Source organism: Pygoscelis adeliae, unplaced genomic scaffold (assembly GCF_000699105.1).
Source record: "Pygoscelis adeliae isolate BGI_AS28 unplaced genomic scaffold, ASM69910v1 Scaffold353, whole genome shotgun sequence".
Classification (NCBI taxonomy): Eukaryota; Metazoa; Chordata; class Aves; order Sphenisciformes; family Spheniscidae; genus Pygoscelis; species Pygoscelis adeliae.
Genome location: NW_008824445.1, coordinates 2,362,498 through 2,382,802, shown reverse-complemented (window position 1 = coordinate 2,382,802; position 20,305 = coordinate 2,362,498). Strand labels below are relative to the sequence as shown.

General features: G+C 39.7%; 1 protein-coding gene across 1 annotated transcript in view; it reads right to left on the bottom strand.

The window, feature by feature from the left end:
• GPR133 (G protein-coupled receptor 133) overlaps positions 1-20,305 on the bottom strand; it is a 159,651-nt gene that overhangs the window by 39,688 nt on the left and 99,658 nt on the right. The window contains exons 16-18 of the mRNA XM_009320954.1: positions 13,070-13,173; positions 10,165-10,276; positions 3,496-3,649 (exon numbers count right to left, since the gene is read on the bottom strand). Coding sequence (XP_009319229.1) covers positions 3,496-3,649; positions 10,165-10,276; positions 13,070-13,173 — 370 coding nt within the window. The remainder of the gene's footprint in view (positions 1-3,495; positions 3,650-10,164; positions 10,277-13,069; positions 13,174-20,305) is intronic.

The following is a 20,305-nucleotide window of genomic DNA, read 5'->3' as shown; positions in this document are numbered from 1 at the left end:
GACTGCGGTCTTTGGGGTAATTTTAGCACCCTTGGGACTAAAGATAATGCACAGGAACTTCAATCAACTCTGCACATTTGGTATCCCGTCTCTCTGATTACTCTCGGATTCATTTTACAGGAGTAATCTCTCTCAGAAATCTCAATAGATGTCAGGAGATCAGTGATACCCAGCGTGGAGTTCCTTGTCCCCGTCTCCTCTCATTGCCTCAAGTTTCAATTTGTCATTAATGTAGACTTTGCAAACTTTTAGACATGCACCTAGCCCAGTTTTTCTGCTTAAATAAGAATGTTGGGTCTGGGTTTTTAAATTCAGGACTGGGGTTTGTCATTATTCCAGCAACTATGAGTTTGCAAAAGTCAAAAGCATTCACACTTCAATTAAAAACAAAGAATGAAGAAATGAACTATCTGTTTTGACTAACATGAGATGAGACGTCCTTGTCTTCAACTTCTTTCAACCATCTTTGGTCACTATAATAATTAGCTAAGCCAAAGTAAAAAAACGGCCATTTTTATTAGAAACTGGAAAATGTATAAACTTACACTCATTTTAAGAGCCAAACAAAATAATTTTAGGACAAAACCTTTTTAGCCTCTTTCCCCAGCCTTGCAAGACTTCTATTTAGATGTGGGAATTTCATGGAATAGATATAACTTCTCTCTATTGTACTTTCATCAAGTTCATGAAGGAACAACCCAAACTCCACCCCGTAGAACATGAGCACAGACTGCTGCTGCTGAAGGCAGCACTGACGCTTGATCTCTAATTAAACATTTCTGTTCATATTCAGTGCCAATATGCTAACAAAAGAGAAAGCTGGGAACTGACAAACCTGGGTGTCCTTTTAAGCATTTAAGTAGTGAACGCTGCGATGCGGGTTTTCCCTCTAAAAACATCATTATTCAGCAACATCTATTACCAACTGCGTGAGCACTGGAGTTACATACCAGCCAAGTGATTGGTTGCCCCGATACTTATCAATAGATAAACAATTTGGAATGCAGTTGCCTAGTTAAATTACTTCAGTGATGTTCAGACACACTTGCAGCAATAATGTGATGTCAGATATTGTTAAGGAAATTCAACATTTAATTCAAATATAAATACTTTGAGCTATACGGAAAAAATAAAACAATACAAACTACTTTCCCAGCAACACGGTAGATTTACTGGATTTCGGAAAACACATTTTTTTCCAAGTCATTGTAGGAATAATAATTGGAACGTGTTTGCCAAAATTTAAATATTTAAAATATCTGCCTCCAACACTACCTTTACTATATTTAAGAAACAGAGCTTGCCACCGGGTTTCTTACACAATCCTTGCCAAGATGAGCATTGCTAGAAGAACTGATATAGAAACTTCTACTACTGGTGCCTCCTGTATTTTCTACGTTTATCTATCTTGATGACAAATACCTACTGTTGGGTCTGAGGGATTATCGTCCAAAGCATTACTCAAAATACCACTGAAGAGACTTTTTAGTAACCACATTTAACATCCCATCGGGTTATGTACCAATAGGCTATGTACTCATTGTGCTAATTGCTACTCATTGAGTAGTAGCAATCATACTGCAAATAAAATGAGGCAAAATGTAACATTAAGTACCAGTCATATCGCAGTCAGATGCCATGTTTATCCTTGTGTCTTCTAAATCACTTTGTAGATCACCGCCATTTTACAATAAATAAACCTTACACAAAATGCCAGAAAAAAAGCGTAAAGGTGCATTGCAGCACATATAAATCATTAATTTATTTTATAAGGTAATTAATGATTGATTGTAAACTGAGTTAATCAAAGCATCTGCTATAAGCAAATACCCCACTGAATTAAATGCCAGTTCTTATTATTTTATTAACTGTTGTGGCTTTTTACATAATATTTCTGAAGGAGAAAGAGTTCTCAAGGGCTTATGAGAACATTTTCTTTGGTTTGATCCACTTGGATTTGTATTCCATGAGTTAAATAAATCCACAAGAAACCTTTCTAACACCAGCATGTTTCTCTACATTTAGCACTGAATCTAGAATCTACAAATCTCCAATGTCTTCAACCCTCAGCCTGTCTAGGTTCTCTTACTTTCAGGTCTATGTGCATGAAAAAGACTAATTACTCCACTTAGCCTGTTTTGAGTAGAGGTTTAAAAAAAAAAAAGAAATGGAAATATTTTACACAACTCTACTAAAACCTCAGCAAAACAGCTTTAAAATGTTTGTAGCAACCGAAGCTTTAAGGTGGATACTGTTGGCATGCAAATTGGCCATTCCTTAAGAGAAAAAAAACTACCTTAAAGCAAGCAGGATAAAGACATATGTATGTGATACTCTTGAACCTGTGACAGAGAAACAATGAGGGCAAAGAAAAAACTTCTGACTAACCAAACTGCAGTTTGTCCCCTCAATCTAGCAGATACCAAGATCACCAGAGGACTGTATCAGACGGCCCTTAGACAGAACTGCTAAGAAGGAGATTTTAAAATGAAAGAGGAATGATGTACAGAATGAAAAGGCCCTATTAAAAAAAGGACAAGTAGGCAGTTGTTGAAAAATAAAAATTATATATATATATGTAAGTGAACAGCATTACTATCACCCAGATCTGGATGGTGCCAACAGGTATTAAATATTCCAGTTATGACTGCAGTAGGTCTGTATTATTGGCATAATTCGTTTTCATTCAGCTTCCAAATGAATTTGTGGGGGAAAAGATAATGCATGTTTTAACATATTTTGAAATTATCTGTAATTATACAGATATTATTTTGCTATCTTTTTACACCTCTCCTTTTGACTCAATGTATGAGGTTTTCTTCTTCTTCTAAACATGGAGGTTTGTCAAGCATCCTTGCTGTACTTCCAGGACAGTGAAAGCAAGCTAGCTTTCATCTGCTGTGAAGAGTCTGGAACAAAATATTCAGTTTCGATTCCTCAATATGCACACAGATTACGCTTTCGTTACTGCATATAAAGAGCTGTGAATTGTTATCTGTGAGATTCCTGTGTCATAGGACTACTTTTTTATTCTTAATAATAATACTGAGGTTCTGTGTAGCCTTTTTCGTCTAAGGATTTCAAGGCAGAAAACATCAGCTAATGAAGTCTTGTGATACTCCTGTGCTACTGCGCCAATTTTTTATGTATGGATTGCAGAATACAGATAGAATAAGCCAGCATTGTGAGTGAGAACCAAAAACCAAACATACCAGTGCAGTGAGACCTCCCTCCCACACTTCTGCTATTGATTTGGTAATTAAGGATCTGATCTGGCCTAGCGAGGTCATGGAATTCACTACAGTGGAATTAGGTTTAGGGACAATACATTTTAAAGTCTGATTACAGTCAGAAAAATTATGCATTTTCTTATCCAACAGACCTAGTCTCAGTAAGGCAAACTATGATCATAAGATGACAATTTTACATGCGCTTCTGAATATAATCTTGTCCTACAGTGAGGAGACTTAAAGCAAGCAGCTACTAAATGCTTACCCCATCCAATTCCGTAGTAATACAAGTGCTTGCTCTCTTCTGACCCAAATACTTTGATCACCATACTGTAAAGATGAAATCCTTCCACCAGCATCCATGCAAAAGCACTCAGGAAGAAAAAATGAAGGAGAATGGCCAAGATCTTGCAAGGCACCTAAATTAAGAACAGAAATTAATACATTACTTCTTCGTGATGCAGTCACATTGGTTTTCCAATTTTTTTTTTTTTATTTCTGTATACATTTACACACTAAATGCTAAGTCACTGGAGTAAAACAGTCTGAAAAACAAAGCACTAGAGAATTTCAGTTTTCTACAGCATTTTCAGATAGCTTCAGAGTAACAAATCCTCTTACGTTTCAACAAAAAACATTGCCAGACATGATGTGGAAATCCAAACTGATTATTTATTTATAATAGTAGCAGAAGTACTCCTACTAAAGTCTACAAAATATTTAAGAATTCAAAACTGAAGGGTCGACATCCTGTTGCTGAGCCTGTAGTAAATATAGGAAAGTCAAAGAAGTGGGGGTACAGGCATTGACCTGTACCCTGTTCTGTGATGGTAAAAAAACCAGCATGGTTCATGCCTCATTTTCTGTGAAGAACTGGTAGAAAGTCAGTGGATCAGTTAAGCTGGAGCGAAAGATGGAAATTTTAAAGTAAGGTGCCGTGTTGAACCCGCTCTTTAGTTACACTTCGCCGTGTGGCTTTCCTACTTTGCTGTTCTTCATATTAAAAATAGGATAACACACAAATTAAATCACATCGTATTCCAGTGTCTGTCTGTCCTGGTTAGAAATTCTGTAAAAGTCTCATATGCTCCTCCATCAGCAATACCAATATAGACATTTCAAAAAAATTATAGCAAGCTATCATTGGCTCTTGAGTCCTAATTGCTCTATGGTGGGCATCTAGGTTACCCGCCTGTTTGAATTCGCAATTTCCCATAGTCTGAAGTACGTACCAGCTGTATATGAAATCATATTTGACAAGAACACATCTAGCGATTAGGGCAAAGAACAGAAAGTCTTCTCTGTAGGGTGTTTACAGACAATTCAAATACTCCTTGATAGTCCTTTATTCACTGTGTGCTATCAAGGTTCTGGAAATAGGAGCTAATATGAAAGTTTAAGCAACAGCAAAACACCATCTAAAAAGTGAGCCCACCTGGTGTAAACTGGACTATCTGTTTCAATTTAAACTATAACATGTTTTGAAGTGAAACAAATGCTGCCCCAAAAGAGAGAAAAGCCATGCCTAAGGCAATGCAGCAAGAAATAAAAACATCCTCTCGAGTCCTGTTTACACCCACCTCAGCGCTTATGGCCCACTGTGGGCTACAGGAAATGCAGTGTGGGCTTAAGACCTGGCTTTTCCTTAAGTTGCTCCTCAAAGAGATCTTTACATTTTTCTCCAAGTCTCCTATCGGCCTACCTTACAGAAACAGGAAAACCTAATCCGTTCTTCTTCCCCGCTCCTCATGTCTTCGCACAGCACATGCTCCTTTCCCCACTAATTGCTTTTCAAGGGTGTCTCACCACAAGTGGTTTCACTCATCATACGGTAATTGAACAGATGTGACTGCCAATGATCTTACCACAAGATAACCTTGTTTGGTTTGCTTTCAGTTAAGGCACATTTTAAACACGCTCTTGGAACGAGTCCCAGCTATATCTCAGTTTTGCATCTTGTAGCATACTGACGATGGTCATTCTGCTCTGTAGTGGTAACATCCCTCCTGTGACACCTACAGAATTTCAGAGGGGTTGCTTGCATGCAGTCCGTGTAAATGGGAAGACTTTTTTTTTTTTTTTCTTCCTTCAAGGTTTCCCTTCCTCACCTGCCCAAGTCACAGTAAGGTGTCCCCCACAGTAAGGTGGGGGGAGTCCGTGCGCTGAGGAAGCATTACCAGTAGGAACCAGTTTGCTGCCACAGTGGTCTTCAGATGTTAATCATTAGTTGCCTTTGCTGTGATAGCCCTGTGCTGGCACTTCATTCTTTTTGTTGATGGTTCGGGATTTTGTACACTAATGAAAATTAAAATGTTGGGACTTGATAGTGTAATGAAAATTGAAGCTTTCCCATACCTTCCCACTTGTACTCAGCCAGTTCTGTGCTAGTGCAAGGACATTCTAATGCAAATCCACGGTGACTACACGTATTAAAAAGCAGTAACTTTGGTTTTAATTCATGTAAGTGAGATCTGTAAGTGTTTTAGTATTTTGCAGTGTTCAGTGACATATAACTAAACCAGATTTGCTTATTGACAAAAACTGTAAAACCCTTTCCAGTTAATTTTATCGTAAGGCTGTGAAATCCATTTTAATGCCTTTTGATTTCTACCAGATTAGTCCACAAAAATAAAAATGCAACATAAAGCTGACTTACAAGCTAGTTCTGTCAAATAGATACTTTCCAATTTTTGAGTAGCCAAACAATATGAATCACAAAACAGCAGAAAAATAAAACACAGTGAAGTAGCAGGAGGCTGGTCTGTATATAATTTTGTATAATACCAAGTTGCAGATTTTTACATAAAATCCATAGCAAAGTTGTTACTCTTTCTATATTTGTGCCTTAATTATTACTTTGAAGATACTCTTAAATGACAGAATTGCTTCTTGAAAAAGGCATTGAAAAGCTGAGACTTTACATATTAAAAACAAGCAGGTGTCCCTTGCTGTATCATATGATGCACGCTACTTTTGGTAGAATATCTGTAAAAAGACAGATCTCGTTACTGTTACTCTTACAGTTGACTACTTGTGAGTCTGTGGAAATAGAAAAATCAGTCCGGCCAGTAGCCAGGCTTATCACGTTATAGTTGTTGAGAAAGTAAAGCAGACTCTCAGAAAGGCCTCTCAGAAAATAATAGTCATTTGTTCACTGAGGACAGGCTTAAAACAGATAGGTAAATTTGCATACATTTTCTAAATTCAGTTTATAATAGTGTTTTCAATTTAAGTGGCAATCTTACTGCATTATACAGAACCCTCTGAAAATGTCCTTCCCTGCAATCTATATGCTGCTTTGATACACAATCTTGAATTTCTGCAGATACATATACCATAAACAAAAGTAGCTCATTTCATCTCTCTATTTGGAAGTGTTTGAAGCGATGCCATGCAGGAGTACTGAGTGAGAAACAGCTCAATACACTGGTGCAGAACTGCAAATCATAGACACATTAGATTTTCCAGCTGTGCTGGAAAAACACAGTGCTGCCTAACACACTGTACTTCAATTTTCATTTTCCTATGTCTAAATAATACTTCACTTTCTCCCACAAACATGCTCAGGTCTTTGGAAGGCTTTAGTAGCCTAAAGATGGTTAATTATTTTTAAATGCACACTGCTGTTTGGGATTCTGTTTGAAAAATGGTGCTCTCTAGTCTATAGCATAGAGCAAGTAACTAAGTAGCAAACCTCTCTGAAGAAACAAATCCATCTATTGCTGAAAGTCTAAGGGAAGTCATTAGACTGGCACGCGGATAGCAAAGTTATCTTAGGGACTCGGCAGTATAGGAAGAAAATGCTGCGTGCAAAGATATTTGCTTTCTCTAGAAGAAAGATATGCTGGTTTCAGGAATAATTGCCTTCCTGGAATGTTAGGTATCAAGGATCAGCTTTAAAAAAAAAAAAAAAAAGAGTTTTTGGATGTATTAGAAAGATCAAAGTCCTATTCATGGAAATAGAGTTTTGCGGTTAAAAATTACTCCTACTCTACAAAAGGAAAATTACTGTAGTATAAATTGTAAATGATTAAATAATAGATCTGAAATTACCAGGGGAATACTGTATGCTATATCTGGAATCAAAAACTAAATATCCCTAGAGACAGAGATGGGAAAAGGGTGGAGAGTCTAAAGGCAGCCATGCAAGAAAGCGATGCCAGCTCACGGCCTGTTTCTGTGCTGCCATTCCCTGTTGCGCTGTATTTCCTCAGGCAAACTGGTACCACTTGTCCTTCCAAGCCAGGGCTCTTATAAACTGTTTGGCACTAGATACACCCATCTTTGGCAGCAGAAGATTAAGTAATTTACACCTTCTAGTGTAAATTTACACCTTCTAGTGTAAAGACACCTTCTAGTGTAAATATCACCTCCCTCTTTTTGTAAACTACCATTTAGCAGTCTAATTAAAGCAGCAATTAAAGGTATTAAAACTGATGTCAAAGCTAGCGAGAGCAGAGCATGCAGAAGGTAAGGACATGAGACTAATAAAAGGATGAATCGCAACACCCCTGATCCCAAGAGATTAAAACAATAAAAGTAAAAGTGTAGCAGATAGTATGTACACCATGCTTTTCAACTTTAGGATCTTTACAGTATTGTGCCCTACAATTACTGCTGTTACAGAGGAGATAGGGCTGAAAAATCCAAGGATTCTGTGAAGTGTTTCACTTTGGAAAGCCTGTGGCATAAAACAGCTCTTGCTTTCTGTGTGCTACTGTTTCAACTTAACTAAAGTAAGTTTTGAGTAGGTTTAAGAGAAATGGAAATATGCACCTATTAAACTGCAACTTAAGTCTATGTGAGCATTTCACAAGCTTAGCTACATCTGCTTACCTAAACAAGCGAGATGTCTGTGTGTGGACAAGGCATATTATAAATGTAGGTGGACACTGGGACAGGTCTCTGGAGAACACGGGCTCTACCTACATCCAACTTAAAACAGGAAACGCAACTAGTATTTCATAGTATTTTAAAAGGCTGGAGGTGATGCTGGCCTTGATAAGGTGTAAAGAGGCTTTTACACGTTATCTGAAGTGACTCAGTTGGATTGTCTGAAAATCTGGAATGGATAAAAAAGGAAAAACTGTGAGAATAAGACACCCTGTTAGGCTGAGTGAACGTTTTATTGCCCTCAAGCCTACGTCCTTTCAGCAGAGTTTTAGCTCTATACTCACTCAGAGAGGATTATTTTAATACCTGGTTTCCATTGCCTTCAGTTTCAAGTTATGTCTTTTGATGCTCTCCACTGTCTCCATTTGATTTTCCTTCTAAACCGTTCCCTACCATTTTCTCCCTTGCAGGTTGCCTTACTCATTCAGGACCTACCTGAATGTTAAACAGCAGAAGAGTATGAACTTCATTTTACAAAGTGCTTTTAGATCCTCAGGTAATAACAGCCTATGTAAAACCAGACATTGCCATTATTTATAAACTTAACAGATGTTCAAGGGATCCCGTTTGAGCTGAATATAAATTTAAGTAGCTGTTGTATTGGCAAAATGAAGAGTGTTCAAACCTCGTATTTACTTGTACTGAGAATAAAAAGAATAAAACATTAATAGAAACTGCTCACTGCTTGTCAAAAGTACCATGGAGCAACAGCTGGTCACCAAAGTAGCCAAGTTTTGACCATTACAAAAACAGAGCACACTGGAAGATTATTTTAAAATCAGGTTTTGTTTCTGCTTTTTGCAGATGGGACTTTCCATCAACAGACCTTATGTTACTTTAAATAGCATTTTTTAAAAACAACAGTGGAATAAAATTGGTTTTACTGGTATGTAATACTGTTAACTTGGCATATTCGTCTTAACCTAAGCCAGCTGGTTTAGATGCCAGTTTTAATGGTTTAGATCCTGGTACTCTGCATAAGGAATTCCCACCTGTAGTAGCAGATCCATAAAATCAACCTGCAATTTCAAGTTCCGATCTATGTGACCAGGCAGAAAAAGCCTATACATGCATAGAGCTTAAATACCACGTAAGCAGTATGAAGGTGTTCGTCATTTGCTTAAGTGGTTGCCTTAGATGCCCAGAGAAGCATACACGTGTTTTACGATACCGAGGATCTCGGATTAAACTCTTACACATCAATACTTAGAGATAATGCTTTCTGCCACCTCTGGCTATTAAGGTGGCAGAATATTAATATTAACTATTGCTATTAATTAAGCAATAGTTGCTATACCTTTCTCATTGATTATTACTCAGGTCCAATAAACATGAACGATACTTAAAAATCATCTAAATTTCCAGAGTAGAGATCATGATCAATAAATCTGCTGTTCAGAATAACAGTGTATTCCACCACACAAATACAACCTTATGAGCAAAAAACAAAGAGTCTCTGTTTTGCTCTCCAAGAAAGCAGAAGAAATTGCCACAGCCCCGTCAGGAAGCTCATTACCTTCCAACAAGAATAAGATGACTTTTTAATGTGGAAAAAAAAAAGGCAAACTGTACCATAGCAGAGAATACACGATTAAAAAAAAGCCAAAAAAAACCCCCACAACCCAAAACCCTAACAGAAATACAAATACCTTACCTAAATACAAAATTCATATGATTTTCTCCAATACAGAATTCCTAGTTTTCAATACCGAGAATGGATGAAAGCATAAGCCATGTCAGGCAGAAGTGAGGCATGCCCTTTGAACACACAACTGAAATGCACTCCATTACTATGGTGATTTTTCCATTTGATGGGTGCATATCTCTTTCAGTTTTGCAAACTTCCAGACACGGCTGGATACACGATAACACTATTTGGAAGCACAGAAGGCTGTATCCAGTGTTGTAGGATGTCATTTTTGGCTAAGGCAGGTTAAAAATAGGAGATCTCACATGCAAGACACTTTCTCGCATGTGGCACGTGGCATTCATTCCGTGGAGGTGCCTCACAAAAGCCACAATCACTCTTTCTAGCACTTACCGTCCCAGGGCTGAACTGAAAGCTGGTGAGAAGCAGGATCTGAGCCACCAAGACAGCAAAGGACAGGTTGGCGTGGATATGATAGCGCTGGTTGCGGATGGTGCTGACAGACCTGGCAGAAGATAGAAAGACACGTGAATAAAACAGTATTCCAAGAAGCACGAATATATTTATGATTTATCAGCAAGCATTTTGATTGGCTTTTGGTCACCCGTTCTGGTGGGGTTATCATGATGTCTTCTGAGCACTCCTTCCACCAGGATGGAGTTGTACCTAACTGGTTTCTTGCATATTCTGCTACCGTCCTGAAGGCAGCAGAAAGACTGATTTGCACGCTAACTGGCTCTGCTAATGACTTGTGACAGAATATTAACAAAGGGCTTGATCCTGAAGGGTGCTGAGCTGTCAAGGAAGTCAGATCTGCACCTCACAGAAAGCATACTGCACCTTGCACCATCTAGCCCCCACCGTGCCACAGAGTTTCTGGGTTTATTTTGTTGGTATTTGCCTGTGTTAGAAATAAGTGAACGTGAAAAGACTCTAGTTAGAATTTGGACTTTACTATTACCAGCTTTTCAGCACAGGAACTACAGCTACTTGTACGGGTGGGCAGTGCCTATCTTGACAGAGATCTGACCTTGATTACAACATCATTTGAACCTATCTCTCTTGGCTTTGCATAAACTGTCTGGAAATCTGACAAGAACATGCTTTCCTGGGAGTCTTCTGACCTTGTGTTTCTGTTCTCATCCAGAAATAGGAAGTAGAAAACAAACAAAAACATTTATCTGAACATTTCAGGCCTTTCGCATAATTTTATTCTTCTCTCTAAAAAAAGAACAGTACTAGTGATAACAGGTTTGCTGTTTCAATCCATACTGCCTGCCAGCCCCTACCGTCAGCTTTAATCATTTCAGGAGACCTGGACCGTTTGGCTATGCGAATGGCAGTGCTTCCTCCACACTACAGTACGCACTCCCATCTTTTCGTCGTATCACGCTGGATGGCGACGACTTTTGCAGCCGCTGGTGACACGTCGTGCGTGTCCCCTGCAGCAGCGTGACACAGACCGGGCAATGCAGACGATGGCTTGCTGTCAGCCCTGCTCCTCCAGCACTGTGGTAGCCAGTGCTCCATTAGAAGGGAGTGGAGGAGGAGAAGATAAGCAGTATCGATATCCTAAAAGTAATTCAAAGAGACAGGTTGCACTGCCTGGTGCCAATGGCTTTCTAATAAGCAACTTCATGTAGTCGCAAACTGGAACATCGTTACCCAGACGGCAATCACGACTGCCCTCCTGGGAAGCGGCCGTTGTTGCCAGTACGCAGAGTAGCAAAGAACTTGCCAGATTCCTCTCCACTTACCTCATGGTCATCTAACACTACATTGCAAAATTTCACTTCAGCTGTTTAATGAGGCCCTGCTCTCCAGTGAAAACCTAATCAAATTATTTTTAATTGGCAGTTTGAATGATCCTGTATGTAGGTGGGGTGCTTAACCTTGTGACAGTCAGCTGGGTCCAAGCTCTCTTTCCAAGTCTTCTGTTTGCCTCCAGTTTCTTGCAGAGTTTTCAGCCCCGCTGCAGCAATACCATCTCCTTTTGCTCCTTTTTCCTTCCTAAACACTGTAACATCCAGTTTTGCACTCAGACAAAAACGGAGCAGATCATTCCCCTTAGCCTAAACATGCCAACAGCGCAATGCCAGATAGGCAGACGTTGGACTTATTTAGAGTGGATTTTGCCACGCATTATGTACTTAATCCAAGTATGACCAACACAGATCTTGAGACTTGGAAATAATACAGGGTTTGGAACAAACACACACTGCAATCAGTTTACTGGGTTTCAGCAAGTCCTTTTTCCTAGAAACTGGCCTCTTAACAGGATGTCCAAAAGACATGCTGAGGCACCAAAATCAAAAATTGAACTCTTGAGTAGGAAGAACATGGTTTAGTGTGCGAAAGGAGACAAGAATCCCATTCCTCGCTGTGCTCCCAATCTGCTGCGCAACCTTCGACAAGTTACTTCACCCTTTGTCAGGTTTTCTATTTTTCAGTTAGACAGAAACCTCTACGAAAGCTTTTTCAGAAATGGTTGTATCAAGCCTAGCTGGGCTTCAAACTCAGTTGTCACTGCTGGAATATAAACATGCATAAAGACCCTAAGCGCCCCGTGGCAGAAACCTTCCCAGTGCAGAGAGCCCTCGAAGGGGCTGCCGTGTTACGGGCAGGAGGCTGCAGAGATCCAGAGTATTTAAACATAAGGCATGGAGTGAATTTCACACTGCCGGTAGTGTCCTTCATCCTACTAAAGCAACACGTTAGAAAACTGGCCTAACAGAGAAGAGCAAGATACTTGAAAATAAATGTGGGTTATATGATGTAATTGTGTACAAGCTGTATGAAAAACAAGTGAAGCAGCTAATGTTGACCGAGCCTTCCTTTCTGGGCATACCTTCATAAACACACTGCCTTACAGACAAGACAGTTTAAAAGCAGAAAGAAGTACTGACTGTACACTCCAAGCAATCCAAAGATGTATTGGGGGGGAGGGGGAAGAAGAGGGGGTGATCCTGCAGTCCTTGCTCAGATTGTACTTGCTTTGAGCTCCAGACCAAGCCCTCCTACAGTCTCCTTGCAAGATTCCCGAACTATAACAAAACATGGAGAGTTTAAAAACAATCCAAAAATCCCTCATAGGATGGAAATAGCTTGCCATATAAAACCCACCCCATTTCAGGAAATGAAAGTAATTCAGAAATAACTAACCAACTGTTACAAATACACATGCAGAACCTAATTAAGGAAGGTTATAGAATTAATAGCCTTTGTTCTATCCCGAGCACCTGAAGGGATCCTAACCAGTGGCCTGGAAAGCAGCACTTTTTAAGTTAAAATTACTCACGACAATATAGCAAATGTGACCAGCGTGATCGTCAAGCAGAAGATGGACAGAGCGCAGCCAATGTAAGTGATGGAGGAGAGGGCCACCTGGTGTTCTCTTGTTAGCTGTACACGAAGAAAAAAATGAAATAAAAACTATTAATTGATTTATTACGCTACAGAACCACAGGTCAGGCCCCCCTGCACATGGCGTTTCCTCCTCCATCTGCCCATATATAAGCTGATGTTCACAATCATTCACTGCTGTTTCTAACACGGGAAATGAAGAGCCAACTCCTAACTCAGCCACGCAGCCAGGGCATCCACACGCCCATGGCATTTTGGTTCCCTCTTTTATTTCATAAATGAGTTTTTCTTCAGAATAAGTTAATCTCTCTGCCGCTGCGGTATCATCAAGCCTGAGATCAGGGCAGTTTACTGGGCTGCACAAACAATGTCAGCAATGGGATCTTTCACAGCTCGCAGGGCGCTTTGCTAGCGCTCTCACGCTGCAATAATTTACATCATTGTGCAAATACCAGAAGTGCTTCACAGCAGTGAGAACTGACAAACCACGATAACCCATAAATCACGGGCCATTTATAGCCCACTTGTTTTGTTTAATGTATCATGTTTTCAGTGCCTGTTGAAGGAGCTGGACTGACACCTACAGAATGGAAAACCACAGAAAAGACCCAGCATGAGCAGTCAGAGTGCAAGCCGCTCGTCTCAGCCTCTGTTTCTATCTACAGGCACCTTTCGTAGAAGTAATTCAATTTTCATGAACATTTAATCTGTAACTCCACAGTCCCCGCCGCTAGGATCTATGTTAAAACCTGGATAGATTCAATGGGGGAGGGACAGTGTGTTTTGACCATTCATCCCAAATTAATCAGAAAGTGTACTTTAATTTTCCATGCAAGTTCTCATAAAAGAATGACAAAAAAGCCACACCCAACAAAGGGAGCCAGGCAGTATTAATATATAATAAGTAGAACAGAGCTAGGCAGGAAAAAGTTTTCTCATCTCGGAAGAATTTTCAAATATTTTTCCTGACTTGATTTGGATGGAGTTGACATCTTCATAAACTGAACACTTGAGGGAAAAAAAAAAGTGGTCAATCAAAAAGTTTTAGTTTTGATGCTTGAAATACTATGGTTTTATTTCAGCGTCTATTCACTATAAATTCCTAGCTGAAAACTCATTCAAAATATTTATTTATTCTGAAAAATACTGAAAGGACCAATATATTTTCCAATTTTTTTACAGTAACTCTATCTAATAAAAAATAATCATTTCTCACAGTTTGGGATTTTCTATTATTTTCCACACACACAATAAAAATTCCCCCCCAAAGTATTTCAGCAGAGATTATCAAATCCAACCAGTTCTACCAATAAACTTCCCATTAAAATTCCTTTTGAAGCAGAGAAATAACATGCCATGTGGTTATCAGAAAAAAAAAATACAGACAAAACCGATGTGTTGTATATGTACATTTTTCTTGTCATTATCTGCCAACAGTATCAGCTCACGTGCAGTAAGTTTTACAGCAGAATAGAGTGTGGCTCCCTCAGCAATCTGAGAACTATTAAGTGATGCAGCAGCAGCTTTGAAAGACAACTGTTGCTATGGTGTTACAGTTCCTAGGAAATATGATGCAGCTCTTCAGTATTTTCCCTCTTTCAGCCAAAGACACATTTCTTTTCCCTGACTTGGATAGCATCAATTAGAGAAACAAAAGGGTTCTGTGTGCTGGACCAGCTTAAAAGGTCCATATAATTTCTACAAAGGAGCTCCTATCATCCCTCATCCCCCAGAGAAGCCATGTATAGCCATTCTTCACAGATTATGCCTGAAATAGGAATAACTTGTGTGGTAAATTGGGCAGTTTAGAAGTGATTTCCTCATCAGGGATATTCATGTCCAAAATACATGGACCTTATTTCCTGATTGCTCCAATACACATCCCTTTCTCTTGCTACAGGTGGCTTGCAGTTCTACAGAGGGAGGAGGGGAGCGGAGGAAGATTTTCCAGCTTCAAGTCACTCTGAAATCAGTATTTCTCAGCAATTCAAGGCTTTCTTTCACTCCTTTCACTCCCAACACCTGCAGCCAGAAAATGTTCCCTACGGAGGTCAAAGCTGCTCAGTGCTCATTTAGATTTACAGTGGTCTATCGCAGTGTTCGCATTGGCAAAGGCGGATAAGATCTGCAAAGGAAAGGTAATGCCTTACTATCACATGCAAGTACAGAAGATACAGGGGATCCATCTAGTGGAAATGGGCAAAAATCAAAGCCTTTTTTTTTTCCATAATATATCCAAGAGAAGATAATGATCACACAAACATCTTTTTTCTAACTAATTCCTATCATAACTAACATGCCTCTGAGACAGTCTTTCTCTGGGTTTTAGCTCAGTCTTCCTCCAGAAACCTCTGCAGGGCAAGACAAGACATGAATCAAGTTCTTCCAAGTGGAGCCTGTATTACTTAGAAACAAAAAAGGAAAAAAAAAATCTCTTATCAACAAAATGTAGAAGATTCATTCAAACCTAAAATAACCTACATAGGTCCTCATATCTATGAACTGGAAATTGCTCTTGCTCTGGTAAACGCAACCAAAATGTGATGATGCTTTAAGAATGACACTCTTAAATCAATACCCACATCAGCCTGGTAACAACTATTTCAAAACCAACATCGCTGTAGTTCACATTCTCGTCTTGCCTAGCGTGAGGGACAGAAAGCTGTCGGTAGTTTTGAACCATTTTTTGTTCATGAAGGAAAAGGTGGGGCCTGCGACAGCTGTTCTCAAACGGAACTGTGGGGTTGGAGGGGTGCAAGAGAGCGGTCCCTGTTCACAGCGGCTCCAGCCGGTGAAACCAGCTCCTTTCTGTGGGTGGTATGAGCTGCAGGGGGAAGGACACAGCGTGAAAAGAAGGCCCGGAATGATTTCCAGGGTGTGGAGCCTCATTTCTAAATACAGGTATACGGTGCAGGAGAGAAGAGAACTCGTATTTAAAGTATCAGGTCTCCACTAACTTCTCACAACCCAGCTGTTACAGCACAGCTGGATGTTGTGTGTCTATGTTCACACTGTAAGGGATAACAAGCATGCAGTTTTTTAGAAATACCTGGACTGCCAAAGCATTGTGCATCATCAATTAAGAAACTATTTCTTATAAATTCCAATGCTCTGATACCAGCCGATTTCATCTTACCTCAGCTTTTCTTTTTGAAAATTTTCAGACTTCGTGCATGACGTGGAATGTAAGACAGTAATTTGGGATGATCTTGTAGTCAGCACAAAAATGCTAATCAGGCTGTAATGCTATTACTAAAGAAAATAGCACTAAAAAGTACCAAATAAAACATTGAGCAGTCTGTGAAGTAGTCCCATGAGCCTGATTCTCACACTTGTCCCAGTCTACATTAAATTATTCTTTTCTTCTAAAAGGCTTTGCTTCTTTGAGTTTATAAGGTCATTCTCTTACTCTGCAGCAAGCTGAAAAGCTAGGAAACGAGCTCATGCAGTCATGAGTGTTAGTAATCACGAACACCAAAAGACATGTTTCTTAGTTTCAGCTTTGACAACCAGTCAAATCAAAAATTCATACTCCATAAAAAACGCCCACCCTTTTAGCTTAGGCTGTAACACCCTTTACCTTGCAAGCGTTGCTAATAGCATGGACAAAGATCTGACGGTTTCAGCAGTTACACCCATCTGCAGTATTATAGTCCATTGTCTTACCCTCGTTCTCAATCATAAAAGAAGTTCATACGTTGCTCAACATTTTTATTTTGGAAACTCACAGGCAAGCGGATGGCCTGAGAAATGATCCTGGAAAGATACCAGTTCAGACTCCAAATATACTTTTTTCCTTTATGATGTTGTTAATAGCAAGAAAATGAGTGACATCTAACTCCTCTATTTAAAAGTAACTGCACAGGAAGATGGAAATATATTATTATAATGGGATGGTACTTTTCATCTCTGGAGTATCTGGAAAAGGTCAGCTGGGGCTGAAAGCCTTGTTCAGTAGGCTATACGTGAAAAATAGTTTGATCTGTATCTAGAACAGAAAACCTACTTATTTATGTAACATTAATGAGCAACTGTATATACAACACAGCACAACAATCCATCAAAAAGCTAAATGGGCTACAGAACACAAAATTGCAACTGGTCAGATCAGAGCACCTGTCTGGGCAACACAGGGCTCTCTCTGCTCAGTGTCCCCTTCCAGATGTCCCCTTCTTTTGCGTGAAATTTGCACTCCTGTCCCTTTTTCTCATCATTCATCTCTCAGGCAGTTGACTGCACATTTTCTCCTTTGCAAAGGGGGTGCTTTTGGCTTTCTCCAGAGGCAGGGACATTTTGGGGAAGTACTAATCTAAAATTTCCTTCTTTACATACTGCAAAATATCCCTCTGTGTCTGCCTTTAGAGGCAACACGTCAGACAAAGGGCTGAGTTCAGATACTTAAAACAAGGTTTATCATGGCTGATCCTGAAAGGGTTTATCCATATACCAAATTACAGCTTCACAATTTAGCCACCAAAAGCAGTAATTGCATTGTCTAAACTACTTTTGAAATTTCCTTCATGAAAAGCAATTCATCTTCTTCCAAAAAAAGACAAGTTCTTGAACCAAAGAAAGTTTTACAGCCTTAAAAAATGAGCCCTGCAATCTAAGGACTATCTCATACCTATCATTTGTATTTTAGTGTTACTTACTGGTAGAACACAGAATATGACATTTTTGCATGTGCTTGTATGGTGTATATACATTTTATGAAACCAAAGTTATTTGTTTACTGGTGGAAGTGTAAGACATGACAATTGTATTTTGCCCTAAGTCCAAACATAAGAGCAAGTTATATTTGAGTGTCCCTTTTGGACAGCTTTCCATCTCAAAGAAGCATTCCTACCATGGAGTTACTTACAGTGAAGTCTGTTTTCTGCCCTGTTTATTGAACCGACTGAGATCTGCCACGGGACGATCAGCTGCTGGCCTGGGCTGAAATCCACTCTCAAACCCTTCTGCGAAGGCTTGAAACAATATCTTATGAGACATTTCTTGGGGGGAGGGAAGGGAGGAGAGGTAGGGGTGAAAAATTAAGGCTCAGCCAACCCTATTGAAGCTGCACCTTTAAAATGCAATCTGAATCCAATTAAGAAAAGGATGAATAATTAACTTTGGCAGCCTGAGTGTTTCAGAGACATTAAAACGCTGGCCTTGGCTGATGAAGCTAATGGTTTTAATTGCCTCCAGAGAGGCTGCTGAAATTCAATTTCAGTCCAGTGAGGCCTTTATTTATGTATTAAATAATAATAACAATACAAATCTCTGTTTTCCTTCAGCTTGTCAAGCACTTTGTTAGGTACATAACATTATGTTTTTTCCAAATTAACATCTGTGTTTAGTTCAGGAGGCTGAGTCTGCTCACTGAGACCACAAGAACGATTTTGGTGGGGCCATACCTAATGGCGCTGCACAATCACTACTTACAGAAAGAAAAGTCTAACTTGAATCAGAGACCTCTTTTACCGAGCCACAGTGTATCAGATACCACAAGTTTAGAGAAAAAAAAGCCTCTGAGAGTCACGCTTTGCAGCGCAATCATCTTTATCAGCCATTTCCAGCAGAACTGCTTTTGAATTCCCATTCTCTATTAACTGCACAACTCCTAGTGATCAGCAATAAAGTGCTGCAAAGGGGACTTTTCAGGATTAAAGGTACGTTTTCCTACAGCCAGCCCAGCCTGGTGGCTGCTTACTTAAAACTTCACGGTGACATAAAAAATTTAGAATTTTCCAAATATCTCTGCCAAGGTATTAATTAGTATTTTTAAAAGCCCACGTTGCCTTTTAAAGTAGTTCTGGGCAAGATGTCATCAAACAGTAGGTAATCTGCTCATTACAAATCGCACACATTGAGTTTCTAGTTCAAATGAAGCCTGAAGGAAGCATGGCAGGGAGGAAGGACTCAAGTTGTGAAGAGGTTCCAAATTATAATAAAGTTTGGGGACCAGAAAAGCGGATATTTGCAAGTTCTTCCTCATATCTCTGTTTGTGTAACACAAAGCAGCGTGGGTTTTTCTGCCTTCATTTCAGGCGTAAGACTTGCAGCGTTTCTCAAGAATGCTAAATGCTGTATTTACAGCAGATTATCCTCTGTGAAACCGAAGGAGCTACTTTTGCCCATACGCCAAAGACTTGTACATCTGTTCTCTACTTTCTGTTCCAGCAAGAGCAGACTGGTCCTGTTCTCCAATTAACAGCCAAACCGAAGTCCACCAGAGAGGACTACGAGGAGAATAAAACCCAGCGTGGGTCCAGCAGGCTCTCGCAGGCAGAGAAACGATGGTCTCTTGCCAGACTCTGAGTCTGAGATTTTTCAGAGCAGTTGAGGATAACTAAATACCCAGCTCCCAGTAAAATTCAGTAAAAATTAGTATGCCTACCTCCCTTATCCAGGCTTGGGCTTTGATTCAGAAAAATCCATTTTGATTCAGGACTGCAGCTAGCTGTGGCTTGCACCGCGGCCAAGAGCCTCCAGGTACCCAGCCCTGAATTTCCCCTACACCACGCTTTGGGGAGAAAGGGCATAAAAAGGCCAATACAGGAGACAGACTGAACTCAAGAGTACAGAATGACTAAATTTAAAGTTATTCAACAGAGAACAGTGATGGATAAAGGTGCAGTATCATAACATTTTTATACTGCATGGGGAAATCCTTTAGTCAGCAAGAAGACCTAGCTGCCAAATGGCTCAGTGCTTTAATTTTCACCATAGAAAGGAAGTCTGTGTTATTTTGTTAAGTATTCTGATTAAAATAGAGCCCTGTTTCATGCTCCTCAAACAAAAAAGCTCTTTTGACCATTATAGCACTCTTAAATATTTGTGCTTTTCCAAAATAAAAAGTCATTTTTTGTTCTCCTCTGCTGAGTGAAATTTGGTAATTGCCAAACGGTTCTCTAAGGAATTTGAGGGGTTTGGTATCCTGCAGCATCAGTCCAACTTTTTCCCTGTAATTCTATGGGATTAAGGACAGAACCGGAGTCTCCTATTTCCTCCCATCAAAATCAACAGGGCTGCACTGGCACAGGAATGGAATAGCAAAAGAATGAACAAAGGCTCTGAGTTAAAAATCAAGATCAGCACTCGATTTTCAGGAAAGATGAGCATGAGCAAAGTCAGGACAAAAGATATGCACAGTCATACTGTGAACACATCACATCGATGTGCTCCT